Source organism: Sturnira hondurensis, unplaced genomic scaffold (genome assembly GCF_014824575.4).
Source record: "Sturnira hondurensis isolate 20B ecotype Veracruz unplaced genomic scaffold, ASM1482457v3 Scaffold0018493, whole genome shotgun sequence".
Lineage (NCBI taxonomy): Eukaryota > Metazoa > Chordata > Mammalia > Chiroptera > Phyllostomidae > Sturnira > Sturnira hondurensis.
Window position 1 is genome coordinate 2878566 of NW_028091124.1, and position 18101 is coordinate 2896666.

Consider the following 18101-nt stretch of genomic DNA (forward strand, 5'->3'; position numbering starts at 1 on the left):
GGTGAGGAACACACCCCCGGCTCCCAGGTCCTCCCACCCGCCAACGCAGGCGCACACCTCCGCAGAGAGATGGCGACAGAAAACACCCCGTCAAGCCTGTAACACTACCTGCAAAATCACCGCATCTCCAATGGGCTGGTGGTGCCACACTCCGCCCACAGCAGACTCGCGGGACAGGGGACACGGAGCAGGTGTGCGCTGTGCACCTGAGGGCTGCACATGCAGGGAAGGACTCCCTGCAGCAGCCAGGAGGACACAGAGGCTCACAGAGGTGGGGGCTGCCTGCCGAGGCCTCTGGACAATGGTGGGGGCGGGGGTGCTCAGTGACTGCGTCACCCATGTATGGGAAGGCCCTGCCAGACCTCCCGGGCCCCTCCCGGGGCTGGGGTGCTGGTGCAGGTGACAGGCCCTGCCCACGCTGAGCCGCCGCCTTCCCAGGCCCTCTCCACCTGGCCTCCCGGGGCCGGCCTTTCTGGACCCCTTGTCTCCTCCTTGCTCTCTCTGGGGATGTCCTTCTTTGAGGCTGGGCATGGGACCACAGAAACACGGTGTTCACGGGCGGCGACAGCCAGCCTCTCAGTTGCCTTCAAATGTAATGTTAGCACTATGTGAGCGAGACTCGTCCTAAATAGGTGAGAGCTCAGTGCTTCTGCCAGGTAGAAACCCGGCGCCGGGCCGGATAAACAAGGTGGAGGACGGGGTTTGACCCGAGGGTTGGCCACCTGTGCATCACAACACCAGGCTGACACCACTCCAGCCCCATCTGGCAGACGGCGGGCGACAGTGGGGTGCCTCCAACCACGGGGAACAGGCCTCCACAGGCCTCCACAGGCCAGGACGCACGCAGGGTTCTTTTGAGGTCCCCCTTACACATGGCAGGACAGTCTCCAGGCTGCACATGTCTCCCCAAAAGCTGGCCCCACAGCAAAGGTTGGGGGAGCCTCCAAGATCTCCGAGATACAGCAGGAATCTTGGAAAACGGCGCAGGAGAACGAATCATGCGTTTTCCTTTGACGGAAAACGCCCCAAACGATACAGAGGAGCACCCGTGCAGGGGGCAGAGGCCACAGCGCAGCGAGTATGGTCAGGGGCAGAAAACCGCTGTTCTCTGCCCCGCTGCCGCTGCCGCGTCCCAGGACCCTGAGTAAGCCCCTGGCCCTGTCTTCCTGCAGCCTCAGTTTCCAGATCTGTCAAGTGGGTGGAACAGCTACTCCCCCCTGTCCTGGAGAGGAACAAAGGAGCTGGCGTGGGTAACACAGCTGTCACAGACTAATGCTCCATGACGGAAGGTGAAGCGTGTGGGTGGCCATGCTGCCCTCCCACTGCCACCCGCACAGTGGACTGCGGAGAGCTCGGGGTGCTGCGTCCAGCCCCTGGCCTGCACCCGAGGGCCGTGAGTGGGCCGCGGGGCCATGTCCTCTCTTACCACTGCTGATGGCCGAGTTTGCAATGACTGTAGCCTCGCTCCACTGGTCGGCACTGGAAACGGAGTAGGACCGCTGCTGCATGCCGTCTGGTCGGCTGTTGAAGGAGCCCAGGCTGACGCCGCTGGCCATCTGGGACCCAGACGCACTAGTGACAGTCCCTAGGAACAAACAAGCCAGGTGAACACTCGGGGGCTGCAGACCCCAGAAGCCGGCTCCAGTGAGTCTGGGGGCCCATGCGCCTGCACACAGCGGGCCATGGGCGAGAGCCACTGTCCTGCCCACATGGAAGTGGGGGCATCGCACCGATAAACACTGGGGGGAGCGAGAGGGCAGAATGAACCTCGAGCACTTGGCACACCCTGGTGAGGGGGCCTAACGCCTCCGATGACCGCGCCCAGAGCAACCCAAAAGACAGACACGCGGCACGACCACCATCTCTGGAGGGAGCCGAGGCGCAGGCAGAAGACCCCCTAATGGAAAAACCAGCCAGGCGGGTCCTCCGGGAGCCCCAGTGTTGGCATCAATAGAGAAGAAAATGGTCGCCGACTGGGAGTCAGTTTTGGGGGCAGGGGACTATTTCCACGGTGAAGACAGATTTGACAACACAAATGGAAGTTCCCAGACACAGTGTGGAAAGGAAGGCTGACGCCTCAACCGGGTAAAAGACGAAGCAGAGGAAGCCCCGCCCCTCGGCTGCTTCGCAGCGCAGGAGCTCCTGAGGGAGGGTGCCGCCACGGTGTGCGTGGTGATTTGAACCAGTCGCTCGGCACCAAGGTGGCTGTCCGCCGGGTCACACCGAGTGTGGACTCCAAACCAAGGGCCTGCTCTAAAGCTCGGGCCATCACACCTCGCTGCTAGCAAATTCGTACGGTCTATATGCAGACCTTCAAAGGTATTAGGTTATTTGTAAAAAAACTTTTCTCCAACTGAACCAATGAAGTTTCCAATGACGTATTCAACTGCTTTAAAAAGAAACCCTTCTGAACCAAAGGGTGTGGGTGTGGGTGTGGGCCCTCTTTTCCCGGTGAGGGGAGGGGGTGCTGATCCCCACGCCCGGCAACTGCAGCCGATCTCGGGGCTCCCAGGCCCTGTCCGAATTCCTGGCAGGCAGAGGGTTCCGAGTGCTGCTAACGTTTCTAGGGTGGATGAAAGGAAAACGAACAGACAGAGAACTGGGGGAAGCAACCATGAGAACCGGGCCCCACTGCCGAGCCCCGTCCCTCGAGCCCGCATGGCCCGCGGGGACACCGCGTCTTGGTGCAAGTCCAGCGGATGATCCTTTCCTCCCCTCAGCGCCCTCCCTTCGTGCCGGCGAGCCACGACAAAGCCTGGGACCCGCCCACAGAGCCTCCTCCTATCCTTGCTTTAGGCACATAGGCCAAAACATGCCGCAAACCAGAAATGACTGCCCATCTGGGGTTTGATGACGCTGCAGCGACACCCCAGCCCAAATGCCTTTCTCCCGGGGAAGCAGCTCCCAGGACCACAGTCTGCAGCCTCCTGGCACGGTTTACGGGCAAAGTGCCGGCCACCGCCGCTCTGGGCCAGACCCCAGGGACCAGTATACCCCAGGCGTGGGACAGCCTGGTCCACGTGAACTTTGGAGAAGGCTGTGTCCCCACAGAGGTACCCAACCAATAGATTGTCTCAGGCCAACAAGTTCACCTTAGGGCCACACGTGCACTGTTGGGGAAGGAGAAGTCCACACTCCCAGGTGTCCCAGGTGACACTGCCCACTGGCTTTCACACTTCTCGCTGGTCGTCTCATGGAATCCTAAGTGCAGGCCCAATCCGGGGACCGGCTGATGGCGCAGCTCTGGGGTCTGGCTCCTGAGGGCCCCCCGGGTAGGCAGAGGGGGGTCTCGGGGGTGAAGAAACGCCCATCAGGACGACCTACTCCGGCTGTCCAGCCGCAGAGCCTGCACAAGAGCCCCAACTGCGCGATCCCTTGGAAAGCCGCTTCTGCGGGCCCTGGGCCTGTGAGGGTCTCCGGACCGCAGCCACACTGAGTCCCCACACTGAGCACCCTTCACCAGGGTGCACCCCACAGGGACGACGGGTCTGTGTTTCGGCAACACGGAGGCGTGGACAGGGACTGTTAGGGGGTAAAGCAGGTCCACGCACGTGTGGCCGGGAGTCTTGGTTGAACTCACAGAGTTGTTGTGCTTAGAAGATAACTTCTTTTCAAAAGTAGAATTTGGGAGATTTCATCTAAAAAATCTCTGCGCCTCTCGGCTCCACTGGAAAGGTGAGGCGGCCTGGCAGCCCCGGGCCTGCATTTGTGCTGACTACACACGCTCACCGGCGTCCGCCGGGGCTGCACCTCGGCACCGAGCATGCCGGAAGTCCACATCGCACTTATTGTGGCCAACCTGCAGAGCTCCGGGGTGCCAGCGGCCCCGCCGTCCGCACTCACGGCAGCCACAGACGAGCAGAATCCTCTCCCAGCAGCCGCCTGGTGCCATGGGAGAGCACCACACCACGCACCACTAGCCTGGAAAAGATCAAAGTTCAAGACCCAAAGCACAGTGGACCCTTAATACAGGGCTTGGGGGTGCTGAACCCCCAGTACAGGCAACAATCCACGTGTCACTTTTGACTCTCCTAAAACTGAGCTACTAATACAGTGTCCTATTGACGGGAAGCCTTGCCGACCCCACAAACTGCTGACACACATCTCGTGTACGTGTCACACACTGTGCCTGAATGAAGGTCCCTCGCTCACTGGTCAGGTGTGCTGTCCCTGATGTCCGTTTTGTTTTGTTTTTAAATATAGATGCATCCGGCAATGTCTGCCCTCGATGGGACTGCTCAGGGAGTTTTCTCTTTTGAAGATTCCTCTGAGCGTATCAGGGAGACGTGACATTTAGGGTCACTCTATCCGCCAAGTACTCGAGGCCCATGCTGCCCCTGTGAAAGGAAGGGCAACTCCTTTCACAGGAAGGGGCTCCTCTCTCAGCCGAGGGCCTGGAGCTCTGGTTTGTGGGAGGAGGAGCCATGACTTCCCTGCCCCGAGAGCTGAGGGCTTCCCATCCACACCACCTAAGCAGGGTGGGGCCCCGACCACCGTCGGGGTTCCCACTGAGCCCTAGGCAGCAGCTCCCCCCGCCACTGGGCGGGCAGCTGGGGATCTGGAACCCACGTGGCCATCAACAGCCCACAGATAGGAAGCGCTGAGGCCATGCCTACCCGGACTTGTGAAATCTACTTCTTACACCGATTACGTAGAAGCGTGTTTACCAAAAGGCCTGAACTCTTGCTCCCCAGCCATCAGAATCACAAGTAAATACGAAGGAGCTGGGAGGACTGAAGTCACAGGCCAGCGGGGCTGCGGGCGGTGGCATGGCCCCGGCCAGTGGAGCCAGGGGCGGGGCAGGGCAGGGCGCAGAAGCCCCGCCCCACCCCGGGGCCCCAGGGACGCCCAGGAGGGAGACACTTGCTCCTCCCCGCCTGCACACCCATCTGTTTGCTCCTGAGCCTCCCTGGTCTGGCTGAGACGTGAGCTCTGAAGCTGGGGTATGGACAAAGGGGAGGAGCTCCTGGCATAGCCAGGAACCACTGTCCTTGCAGGTGTGTCTTTCTGTCTGTCCCCAGAGGGAAGGGACTCTGAGAACCCTACTGGCAGCAGGGGAGGCAGGTCTCACAACTGGATCTAACTCACGGCCACGGTCAAGAGGCACGGGGATGCCAGAGGAAGCCAGTGGGATGCACAATTTGCTTCCCCCCACGCCCCACCCCGCCTGCCACTCTCCCGCACCTTGACCTCGTATTGTGTCCACGTGGCTGCGAGAGAAGACGGGGAGCTGGGAGATGGAGCCCCAGTCCTCACATTTCCCCCTGTCTTTGGGCCTGGGTGCTGACGCCCCTTTCTTCTGATGGTCTGTTCGGGACTGTCTGCTGAGTGAGCCACGTGGGTGACAGAGACAACGTCCTCCTCCAGAGGAGCGTGGATCTGCTCGTTGTCGAGATATTCCCATCCTCTTCCTGGGCAAAGGCTGGGCAGGCTCGCTCATGTCCCACGACAAGACTGGGTTTGCTGATAGCAGCTTCCTCCCCACGGGCTCATGGCTGCTGGCCCTGGGGAGCTAGTGCAGGACAATGCCAACCCTCCGGCCACTGCTTCCAAGAAACTATCATCAGCCCTGACCCAGCAGCCTCGGCATCGGGAAACTGGCAGGCTGGCTGCCTTGCAGGGAGGGCAACTCAGAGCTGCCCAGTCCTGCCCCCTCCCCGGACTTCCTTGTCTTGCCGCGGTCAGCCCCTGCTGGCGGGCACAGCACAGGAGTCCCTGTCCTCAGGGAGGCCACAGTCTGGTCCTGCAGGAAGGATCGGACAGGTCCACACGTGGCCGAAACACACGGTGAGGGACACTGGGGCCCTGAGGAGACACGAGGGGCAGGGGACGGCGCCTGCTGGGCGGCCCCGTATGCCGAGTTCAGACTTGGGAACTGACCCGTCTCCGTAAGAAACGGCAGGGAAAGAGGGGTACCGTGTCACCCAGAACGGCCCCAGGCTCCCCTGACAGGCTCGCCTGACGGGAGCAGGACAGCAGCTTGTTCCTCTCTCCATTCCCGCTTTATGTCACCTCCTCCAAAGCAAAGCTGCACAGACAAACACGCACAGAAACGGTGCTGGAGGGCTCACGTGTCCATCTGCCCGGGGGCCTCGGTTGGCGCCACAAAGTATGGGACCCTGGTGTTCACAGGGGTCACACAAGGACCTCTGGAGTTGTCTCAGTATGTCCCCTGACGTCATCTGTGTCACCATGACACACACGGCTGACCTCCCGGCGCACTCGGGTTCCTCACAAACCCCACGCAGGGATGGAGCTGCAGGCTGGGCCAGCAGGGGTGGCCCCATTACCGGGCTAATCCTGTCCAGGCCCCCCTCGATATGGATGTGTGCGTGCTTCAGGGGTGCCCCGATTAGTGAGGCTTCCCTGAGCCAAAAGCACCAGATTCTTCCCACGGAATAATTCTAGCTTTCTGAGTAGCCCTGAAGCGCACGAGCCGATTTGAAAAGGTATTTACCTCCACCATATGCTATTTTTCCTTAGACAATCTGCATTTCAAGGCGAATACGGCAGTCATATCTGAATGCACAGCAGTGTGTTGCCTGAACTGATCTTGGACAAGCATGAAAAAGATGCCGGTCTTCTATTGAACGTTTTCCTCCTCCCAGTGAAATCAAAGGCAGAGCTCCTGTTTCAAGCTATAGGATTATTATATTAAAAATAGCCTGCTCCGGTTTGCTCACACACACTCTGAAACAGGCTTTTCATAAGGCCCAAGTACAGGTTCATCAACAACCATTTCTTTTAAAATGCACATTGCTCACTGCCTGTTCCCACGTTGGTCCATCTTCACAACCAGAACCTGACTTACCAACGGCTTCAACGGGAAAACGGTGCTCGGCATTCGACCCATCGGTCAAACCGCCTGAGAAAGAGCAGTGACCCTCAGCGACGGGACCTGGCAGTTCGAGTACAGTGAGAGACTGGTGGGGGGAGGAGGGCTCCACCAGCGAGCGAGCATAACTTGTTTCTACCGTGGGCTCTGGAATCAGGAAAACGTCCCGGCTACAGGATGCGGACCGACGACGGCGGCACGTACAGAGCAGACGCTCGAGCAGGCCCAGCAGGGCCCCTGTGCAGCCGCCACGCAGGAAAGCTCGGGGGCACCCTGCGCACCCATGCTGCACCACGCCCCCGCTACGCGCAACGGGAAGGCCAGGTGTGCCCGAACCAGGGTGGGACCGTGGAGGCCACAAGGCACTGCCAACATGGCTGTGGCCATCCGGCCCACCCTCTAATCACAGCCCTGGAAAGAGGGCGACTCAGCACCGCCGTGAAGAGTGGGACTCAAAGCAGCAATGCGCCCGGGGGCAGGCCCATTCGCCTGTTCTCCTCTGTCCAGCAGCCCAGGTTTCAGGAGAAGAGGGTTCTCTCTGAGGACACACTTAGTCCCTTATCGTGAGGCAGCAGACGCCCGGGACTCTGTGAGGGGTGGTTGGTGCGTGCGTGCGTGCGTGCGTGTGTGTGCGTGTGTGAGAGAGAAGCGGAGCTGTTCTGCGCGCCTGCTACCGAGGCGGGGGCCCGTGTGTCTCGGGTGCTGTGCCTCTTCCTCTGTAAGGCATCTTCCCCGCTGTTCACCGGGAAGCAGGAGCACCGGACCACAGGCTGGTGGAGAGGGTGGGCGTGACCGCTGCTGAGGATGACACCACGGCTGTGCTCAGAGGTCAAGTCCCGGAGCACGACACGCGCTGCTGACCGAAGTGTGGGGATGGTTAGTTTTATTCTGACGTCCCCCCCCCAAATTATGACATGGAGGGGGAAAAAGGGAGTCTATCATACAAGCTTCTTACACATATATAAAAATCACACGCATTGCAAGTCTACAGAAACCCCATCTTATATAAATAGTCTCTATATTACAGATAGTGTTCATTTTCTTGATTTATGACTACAGAGAGCGTGTCATTTCATAACATACTTCTTTGACATGGTTCCCACCTCTGACGCCGTTCCATAATCTTCCTAGTAATTTTAAATATGCATCTTATGGACTGAACGCAGATAACTTATATCACCGTGTCTCCACTCCCGGTCGCCTCTGCAGCGGCTCCCGGCTTCCCGTGGTGACAGGCAGCGCCTCGGAAGACGGCGCCTGCCTCCAGGTTTTTCCTTAGGGTAGAACTCCAGGAGAGTTGTTACTGGGTCAAACACCACCGACGTGTTTCTGACTCGTGAACATGTTTCTCATTACTTTTCTTAACGAGCAGTGAACTGAAAAAGATGGGACCAGGGTGTCTGGAAGACACTTCAAGTTCGTGGTTTGTCAAATGGAAATAACAACAATGAAATGGTGATGACGACGGTGATAACGAGCCGCCCACGTGGCTGACTGGCACAGGCTTCGGGTCCGCGAAGTGCTTCATAAACCGTGAGGCCTCTGCAGGTGCCAGCGGCTACTAGCTTCGCCAACAGCGGGCTTTCCTTTCCTCCATAGCTCAGCTCTAGTAAAAGCTAGAAATGGCTATGTTGCCAATTTTGTTTGACTCTGTAAGTAACAAGTCTGAGCATCTTACTCACGCGTCCCTGGGACGGCGTTTCTTCAGTGCAAGTTGCTGCCGTTTGCCCCGAGTGAGTGTTTACTACTGTGGTTGTCCTCGGTTGGCACCAGCCCACACAGTTGTGCCCCCGAGGGGTTGTCAGACACCCAGCGCACAGAGCTGAGCGCAGGGACAACTCGCGATACTCTTGCCACTTCCAGTCTGCCCCCAAACCCAAGGCAGGATGGCCCGTGACGGCAGAGCTGTCGGAGGCATGTGGCTAAAAGGACGGGGAGGAGGGACGAGCGAGAACCAGGGACTCCGCTCACATCCTGTCACCAGGCCATGCCCCACCCCAGCACAGCTGCAGAGCACCATCAGGGGCCATTCGAGGTGAGTGTGTTAAACACAGAAGTCAGTTCTCCTTTAAGTGACTACATTTAGATATGAGCCTGAATACCTATCCCGAAGTCAGGGTCAGCTCTGTCCAGGTGCACAGCACCGTGCTCCTCACTGTGGAGTGGGACCTGCCCTTCTCACCTGGACCGCTCACCTGCTTCAGGAGCACCGGCCGCACGTCCGCGCTGTGCGTGGTGTGCACCAGTGTGATGCTCACGCGGCTGCCACTCATTCCTGGTCTGGGCCACAGGAGCGAGTTGCGAGTGGTACAGTAACAACAGGGTCCGGCAACATCGCACAAAAGCAGGACGGAACTAAGGGTTTCCTCCCAGACAAGACGACAAGGTGGCAGGATCGAGGGAACAGTGAACAGTGTTTCTTGGAGCGAAGTCCTCTGGGCGTGCTCCTTCGCCCGGTGCCTTCCCTCATTGCGCACAATCGCGCCACCTCTGCAACGCCCTTCCCCCTTTGCACGATAAATGCGATTGGTGTGTTCTGCACGAAATTCACTGTGGTGTTTGGGGGCAGAGTTGTGCTGCTGCCATCGAATTTTCTAACCCCTTCGGGGAGGAGGCCCACGCAGCTGCAGGGCTCCCTCACCACCCCCACCCCCCCACTGGAAGAGCTCATGGCACCCGTCTCCCTCTGGTCCTTACCAAATCACCTCTTCCAAGGGAACAGAGCGCCGGGCGACACCCACGCTCATAACTCTGACGACGTGACAGCGGGCCGCGCGTGTGCGGGCCGGGATGTTTGGGGGCTCACCTGTCACTGGGAACCTTCCAGACAGACAAGTTTTCTTGGGGTGAGTAGAGACGGCAAAGCACCGACACGTGGTTTGGAGATGGCGGGGAGCCACGATGCCTGAAAAACTCCTCCTCCAGCTTGGGAGCCACCCCGGGCTCGAGCCTGGTGCAGAAAAGGCCCCTGGGGGCCCCACTGCAGCCGAGGCCGAGGCCCAGGCCAGCGACCCCCACCTCCAAAGGCCCTGGGCCCCCCGTCTCACCCCCACCTCTTCCACAGCGGCTCTTCCGGGAGGGCCGTTTGGCCTGAAAGCATCGTGTCAATGGCTGGCCCAGTATTTCTTCACCAAACATATGTTTTTGAGAGGAAAACAGTTTCTAAAGCAATTTTAGTGACTGGTGGGGACCTCTCAGAGGTGCATGCTCGGCGTCCGGCATCCGGCACCCTCGTGTGTTCAACCGAGATCAGCAGGGACCAAGATGCCTGGGCCAGTTCTTCTGGCAAAGAACACCCCATGCAGAGTTCAAATGCTCGAAGGTTTCCTTACACGGGAGTGTGACTGTGACTCCAACTGTGCCCCAAAGATCCTGACCAGAGAGTGCGCCCATGGAGGGACTGTCCCCAAGAGACGGCAAACGGCACTCACCCCCGTCTTCCTCACTCGCATCGCTCATGACGGTGATACCATTATTTACTTAACGGAAAAATAATCGCCAGGCGACAGAACCAGGCAAGGGAGACACGGAAAGAGAAATGACGGCCTCAAAGAGTTTCCAATGTAACGACGGAAACAATCTACCAATTTGCCCAAATCTCCGTGGGAGAGACGTCCGCAGAAATGACTCACGGTAAGAACGCATTGCTCATAAAAGCCGAAGACGCTGCCAGTCTTCATTTCAGATGTAGCCACCTTCTTGAAATTTTAGTCTAGGAGAAAATAAAACTTACTGAAACAAAAGCTGATGGAACAGCCAGCCATCAAAACCTACTCCAGCAAAGCCTGGTTTACGGAAGCTGATTATCATCCCAGGATACTGATTTTTGGATTAGTTTTCAGCCAAGTAACTCACAAGCAGGCAGGTTTTCCTTTCCAGGTGTTCTACCAAGCTGCCGGAAAGGCCCTCAGCCCAAGCCCCGGGTTGTGTATCGGGGGCTCAGTGTTGGGAACAAAGCAGCCCCCCCGCACCTCCCCCCCCCCGCCCCCNTGATTATCATCCCAGGATACTGATTTTTGGATTAGTTTTCAGCCAAGTAACTCACAAGCAGGCAGGTTTTCCTTTCCAGGTGTTCTACCAAGCTGCCGGAAAGGCCCTCAGCCCAAGCCCCGGGTTGTGTATCGGGGGCTCAGTGTTGGGAACAAAGCGGCCCCCCCGCACCCCCCCCCCCGCCCCCGGGGAATGAAGGAGCAGCCGGACGGAAATGCGGCGAGGGGCCAAGTTCGGAGGCTCTGACGGCAGCGCGCAGCCTGACAGACACACCAGGAGCAGCTCGGGGACGCGCTGGGCTCATCGCACGTGGAGCCAACTCCGGGAGTTATTAAAATGTTTTCTAGACCATTTGAAACTAAACAAAGAAAAACTTTGTTTCTATGAGACAACCATGGACCCAGTTTGGATGCTGCGTTATTTTTTTTTTAATAGCTATTACCACTGTAACAGCAGCTTAGCGACGCGGCGTCTGCAGTGTGAGCAGTTTTGATAAACAGCCTCTGCAGGCCACACAACGGGGATAATGTATCCTTAAGTACCGCCAATGAGCTGCCATTCTGCACAGCCAATTACTTCTGTGCGTCTGTCACTCAAAGGAAAAATGACTGAGCCCATTAGACGAAACCTTTGTCACTGTTCCTAATGCACTCTTAGGCCTCATTAATCTCCGGGAGCAGCAACAGAGCCGCCGGTGCCTCATTGCCTCCCCCGAGCGGGCCCACGTGAGGCCTCTCATCTCTCCCCCAAGTGCACCGCGTTAATCAAGCTCTCCTTATTACCCGGTCCCTGTCACGGCGGAGAGCGCGCTCCCTCTTAAATGCTCTCATTATGACCCGTCTTTAGAGCCGGCTAAGTGGAAAAAAAGAGAGAGGGAGAGAGGGAGAAAGAGGACGGGAGAGGAAGAGGAGAGGAAAAAGCAAGTCCGATCGCATTAATATTCATGACAATAATTAGTATTCTAGGTCACTGAATATTCATGCTATCAGTTTGGTTTTTTATGGGTTTGCTGGATGTCCTGATTACTGAAGTGTGGAGGAAAACAGCATGGTTGAGACTTTAGATGTCAACGGCAGTTCAATACTCAAAATACACCGAGACCCCCGCCCCCGCCCCCCCCGCAACGGCAGCCCCAACCCTCTCCCGGTGGCTTCAGTGTTTTGAAACCACCGGGGGTCTGAAGTCGGGGGAGGTGGGGGAAGAGGAAGGGCTTCCTGGGACAAAGGTACCCATCCATCTGGTGCGGATGAAAACTGGCTCAGTTGCAAATAACCGACAAAGACTGCTTTAGGGACAAGGAGGTATCTGTCACCTCAGAAGGAAACGTCACAATCAGAGTTACGGAGACGTGGGGACAGAGACCAGGGGCCGCACAGAACTGGAGCTGTGCTCCCCGGGAGCGCCCTCCTCCTGCCTGACCTGTGCACGGCCCTCCCCCGGGTCGGGCGAGGAGGGCACAGGCTTTGGGTCTAATGCATGGTGTCTACTTGAAGGCTACATAAACAAACTTGAGGGCATGTGAAATTAGCTCAAAAACAATTCCCTCCCCCTTCCTTCCTCTTCTTCATTGGTTACGGGCACAACCACTGAGACGGACCCCGAGCCAGTTCTGCAGACTCAGTCCAGCCGCGCCGCACTTGGGAAAGGAGCTCGGTGCGCTGTTTGCATAAGGACAGATGCAGGCGCCACGGTCCCATTTCAGAGATGGGGAAGCCGGGGTTGGGGAGATAACTGCACAGGTTCCTGAGGTGGGGGGTTCTCTTTGGGGTTTCTGACTCCAAACCGCTGCTCTCTCCTCCTCCCTTGTTGAAATCACTGCCTTCTGTCACATGTGGTGCGATCCTACCAAAGCAGCCTGGCCAAAAGCTCACGTCAGAAAATCCTTCTGAACGTTTGACTGCTTTCTCTGGAAGTGCCCCTAAAATCACGGTTGGGTGAATTCTCTGACGGGCTCCCACTAGAAAGGCACGGTAAGTTCCCAGCCGATGGAATGGAAGTGGCAGACGCCACCGGGGGCATCCTGAAGGGGAGCCTCGGGGGCGGGGAGGCTGTCATGAAGAAGGGGAACGACACAGGCCTGAGCGAAAAAACCGACTCTGGGATTCCTCTTCTCCTTCTGTTCTTGTTTTGCTGGAGTAGAAGCTGAAGTAGTTTTTTCCAACAGCTCAGTGAGAAGGAAATGTCATCTAAAAAGCGTCTTTTTTTTTCTATCTTTACACCTGATCGACAATAACAGTCTGGCATAGCACAGGCTTCCAGGTTCAAAATTACTGGTCCTTGGAAGGGAGTTCTGCGGTCTTTTCAGCGTGTGGCGGCAGTTGTGTCCGGAGTCCACAGCCAAGAGCGCTCTCCTCCCATGTGGGCGACCTCGCTCTTCTCCTGTCCTGGGTGGTCTGCAGGATTCTGTTTCCGGAGCTTCCTCTCTCACCCACCTCGATCCCTGAGACTCCAGACAGGAAGACCCCTGTGTGCCCTCCCTCACCTCTGGCGTAATCTGTCTGTTGTAACTTGGCCCACAGTGTCTTTAGTTATGTTATTTAGCCTCTCTATTAAACCTTGTTAGCAGTCATTTCTCCTTAATTTTCAATAACTCTCCGGCTTTCAATCTTTTGATTGTTTCATTTTATGGACAGTTACTAACCTCTTCAACTTTTCTGACTATAGTAGTTATAATTTCCTCTTAAATTCTCTGTTGCCAAATTATCAGTCTTTCTTCTGGGAATGGCTGTCCTCTTGTTCATCTTGGTCGTTGATACGTTCACGGCCAGTTTCCGAAACGCCTTGGCTACGCGTCTGTATCGTGAAGCAGGGAACGCTGGCCCCTCAGGCAGTGGGGGGGTGTTCTCTGCAGCGGGCGTGCGGCCCGAGTTGACTGGTGGGCAAGACCGACAGCGTGGGGGTCCCGGGGCAGGCGGCCCGGAGCACGTCAGTTCTGTCCCCCTCGTGGTCAGAGCTGCCTCCCCGTGCACCTGACTGGTTTTCTCTGTGACCACACAGAGCTCTGGGTTCCCTCATCCACGTCCTTCTCTTACAGGCCTCAGCGCCCACATCGGGCGGTTCTGCCTTCCCAGGGATGTTGCTACTTCCTCCGCACTGCTGGTGGGTGGTGGAGATGCACTGGGCAGCTCCACTTGAATGTGACCTCAGCAGCTCTGCCTGCAGCCACAGCTGCCCGATGGGGCTCAGGTCTCACCTCGGACTTGGTCATCGCTTGGGCTCCGGTTTACTTGCGACAGAGAGTGGGCTCAGGCATCAGCACTCGAGGCCGCCCAATACCGTCAAGGTTCACTTTCTACTTTGACAATGGATTTCCCTGTTCCCCAAGTCCAAGGCTGGGTGTAAGCCCATCAGATCCCCAACTTTTCCTTGTAGGAAAGGCAGTCACCCTTCCAATCCCGGCCAACCTCCCCCCAATACTGAACAGAAGCCCTCCCTGCAGTGACATTCTGCCCAGCAGCGCCCTCTGTTCCTGTCGCACTCACTGCCAGCTTCAGGGGTCTTATGTGTCCATTTATGGCGACTCTGCCCCTCATCGAGCATCCTCCCCCCACACTCCCGCCTCCGGGGTCTCCGGAGCACTGGTCAGGCCTGGGCACACGGCTGATGCAGTGAGCAAGGGAATGGGAGGGGCGCAGGAGGCAGAGCAGTAAGAGACCCTCCGAGGGGCTGGGGGCACTACGCTGGCACTGGGCACAGGCAGGCACCGCTGCCCCTGACACGTGGGACGCACTCTGACCATGCGCTGGGGAGTCCGGATGGCCAGGCCAGCTAAGAGCAGCTCAGCACGGTGGCCGGATACAAAAGAAACACGATCAGCAGCTGGCTTATTTCTTACCAATTAGATGATGTGATTAATATATATGCCCTCAAATTAGTGTCACAAGCCACCAAAAATTATACACTGACACACTATATTAACAAGGTGTCTACAGGAGCTCAATGGAGAGAAGTGTCCAACTTTACTAAGGGACAGAAAATAAACTTGGGTAGAATAGGGAAGGGAGTGAGTTCATGACGGGAAGGGACTCTTCACGGCAAAGCCGCCGGCCCTCCAGCACCAACCGCCAGGGGGACAGCAGAGGCTACTGCAGGCACGTGGGCTTATTTTTAGGGGGGAAGGAGGAGGCCTCAAGTTACTCTGCAGTTTTACTGGGAAAACAAAAGTGTGGCCACAGTCAGGAACAACCGAGGGACAAAGGAGCACACTGAACGACGTCGCGCCCCCCAGACACACACGGAGGCGTGATCCGAGCCAGAGCGGCGAGCTCACGTCGGGTTGGACACGCAGCAACGGCAGGCCCAGGAGGCCGCGGGACGGGTCCCTGAGCCCAGAAACACAGCCCGTTTGACGAGATACAGGGGCCGGCAGGATCAACAGGGCAGGAGCACAAGGAACGGACAAGTAGTTACCTGTTTGAATCAAGTTTAATTAGATGTCCTATAGCGCACAAGAGACCTAAACCAATCAAAGGTGGACTAGTGGTTAAACATTTTTAAAAAAAAGATACAGATGATATATAGTCACTCATGACACTATTATTTCAACTCTTCAGTGTGTTTGAAAACTTTCATAACAAAAGTTGGAAATGTCAAAAAAAGGGAAAAGAAACAAAATGGTAAAACTCAAAAAATTCTTATTTGTGAATTATGATCAGACTTCAAGAGTATTAAAGGCTTTCTAGATACCTAACGTAGAAACCACAGAAGGAAAAGGCATAATTTTATTACGTAGTGAAGGGGGAAACCGCTACAGAAAAATAAGACCATGTGGTATGAAAAATGAATAAGGAATCGAGGAAATACCTGCAAAACATATTACAAAGGCGCGATACCCCAAACACACAAAGGTCCCTTATCAGTAAGGAAAAACAGGCCCCGAGAGCAGGAAACGGCGAAGGTGCCTAACAACTCCCCCCGAGTAAAACAGGCGGCCGCCGAGTGCGTGCGACGTCCAGCCTCACCTCCAACGGAAGAAACCCCAATGAACAAAGCAGGAGGTATTTTTAATTCCTTACTGGATTAGAGTCTAGAAATGGTATTTAAGTAGCAATGCTGCCAGGTGTATGGGGGGGTGTCAGAGGGGCACTCCCTTTGTGGATGGAGGGCTAGCGTATACAAAACCATTCTAGAAATTCATATGGAAATATGGGTCATGCCCATGCTACTTGGCTTGTGGATGTTAAGACAATAATAAGTGTCAGACAGAAAGACCTAGGTGCATGGGAGCATCGGGTCTCTGTGAATGGGAAGTTACTGGAAGGACAGGCCCCGAAGAGCACCCAAGTCAACAGCACGAGATAAGAAAACGTGTAAAAGAGAAGCAGCCGGAAAAGCTCGGACCATGCCCCGGGACCTGGCGCTCGCACGCAGAGCCGCAGGGTGCAGAAGAGCAGGGAGGACGCAGCAGGGTGAGCGCCGTGTCAATTCTTTGGCAAAAAGCTCTAAAATAACAAAAACCACTAATGCCTACTTTTGGTGAAAAGCCCATCACTTAAAAATAGCATCGATTAACTTCTAACTGAACTCGCCTCGTGACAGCCTCTTTCGTGCGAGAACGCTCTCTGAACAACAGGAGGGAGGGCCGCTCTCTTGGACACCAGCCGATGGTGCCACCTGCATGCTTCTCCGGGGGAGCTGCGTCCCTGCACTGTCACAGCGACAGTGAAGTGCCACCTGGGAGCCAAAGAAGAAGGAAAACCAGCCAGGCCCCCTGCGTGGGGAAGAACCAGAAGCTGGCGTAGGCTGGAGAGGACGCGCTGTGAGGAACCCAGGGTGTGACCCCGGGAACGGGGTTTCAGCTGCACCTTAAACCCCCTACCCGCTGGACGGGGAGAGTCTTAAAGAGACCGGGCCTGGCACTGCACACGGTGCGGTGGCAGGGATTTCTGGTCTGCAGGCCAGGCCCCAGCTCCAGATGGTGCCTAAGTGACACTTCATCCCAGGGGCCCGGTGGAGTCTCAGCCCAGGTGCCCTGCCCCTCCACCCCTAGGGACAGCCACCCACACACCCCACCCCTGGTCTCCAGGCCCAGAGGCCTCTGACCTCGAGCTGCCACACTGATTGGTCCACTCGTCCCTCTGTGCCCTGCCAGAGGGTTCGATGAGGGAGATGAGGGGTTACCTCCTGTACCCCTGCTCCCGCACCCACTAAACACTCCACCAGGGTCTCCTGACTTGAAGTAACACATGGACGGATGCGACCAGATGGGTTAGGAGGGTGGGGGGCCAGCTGGTGATAAAGTGACTGCCTGTCCGTTCTGGAGTTTGGGGACCCATTCTGCACATCACACCCCACTCGTGTCCCCACCTAGGTGCTCGGTGAGGATTCCCAAATAGACAAACAAACAAGCACAAAGTAACAAAAATACTAGCTTTGTATTAGCCGTAGACAGTGTTCTCTTGGGCACTTTGTCTCTCATAATCCTGCAGCCTTAGCCCACCACCCTGAAAGGGGAAAGGTCGCGTGCTTCTTTGGAGGAGGGTCAGCAGTCACCAGAGACCAGGCCAAACAAGCTTTCATCCTCTTTCTGGAATGAACTCATGTCTCTGTGAGCAGAAAGTCCCTGTTTATTTTGATGAGTAATAACCGATGATATCTGCATCACCCTCTGAGAGTTTTTGGGCATTTTCACACGTCACCTCATCTACCAGCACATTGGCGACTTTCGCAGGCTGGGCCAGGCCAATCAGGAGATGATGCGTGGTCAGTTACCTGCCCAACGCCCCTTGGCACTGGGAAGCAGAACCCCAGCTCGCGGACCCCAAGTTCTTACTCCTTTTTATGCTCCCACTATCACTAATTGGTGCTGCCTATACCTCGGACCAGTGGGTTCAGCCTCCCCAACCCCCTCTTCAAAGCACTCCACATTGCAGAAAGGGGGGATGCAGCACCCTCAAGAGGCAGAGACACGGGCAGAAGCCAGTGCAGAGGGGAGCTTCATCCTGAGAAGACTGGATGGGGTGAAGAGAAGAAAGGGCTTCTCACTGGAGAGACAGACAGACACACAGAGGGTCCCCATGCGACAGGCACTGGGGTGTTACCACCAGGACCGAGTGGTCCACACCCTCCCCCAGGACACATCCCCGAGGGAGGAGCTGACAGCCGGAGCGTAGTCACTGGTGCGGGCTCTTAGCCCAGAGTGAACCGTGACTTCTGAACGGCTTGCGACCACCAGGAATGTCTCAACACCTCGAATTACAAGAACACACCAACTTTCTCTGGTGCTGAATTAAAAAGCAAAGTCTCCCTTAAAAAGAGAGTAAAGGACGCTAACGCT

General features: G+C 56.6%; 1 protein-coding gene across 10 annotated transcripts in view; it reads right to left on the bottom strand.

Annotated features, from left to right (window-relative positions):
• The window catches only part of AGAP1 (ArfGAP with GTPase domain, ankyrin repeat and PH domain 1), a 391784-nt gene that overhangs the window by 116203 nt on the left and 257480 nt on the right, over window positions 1-18101 (bottom strand). For 8 of the 10 annotated variants that reach the window (XM_037069292.1, XM_037069291.1, XM_037069290.1 and 5 more), the window contains one exon: window positions 1427-1585. The exons of the other annotated variants lie outside the window; for them this stretch is intronic. In XM_037069292.1, coding sequence (XP_036925187.1) covers window positions 1427-1585 — 159 coding nt within the window. The remainder of the gene's footprint in view (window positions 1-1426; window positions 1586-18101) is intronic. 10 annotated transcript variants of the gene reach the window in all.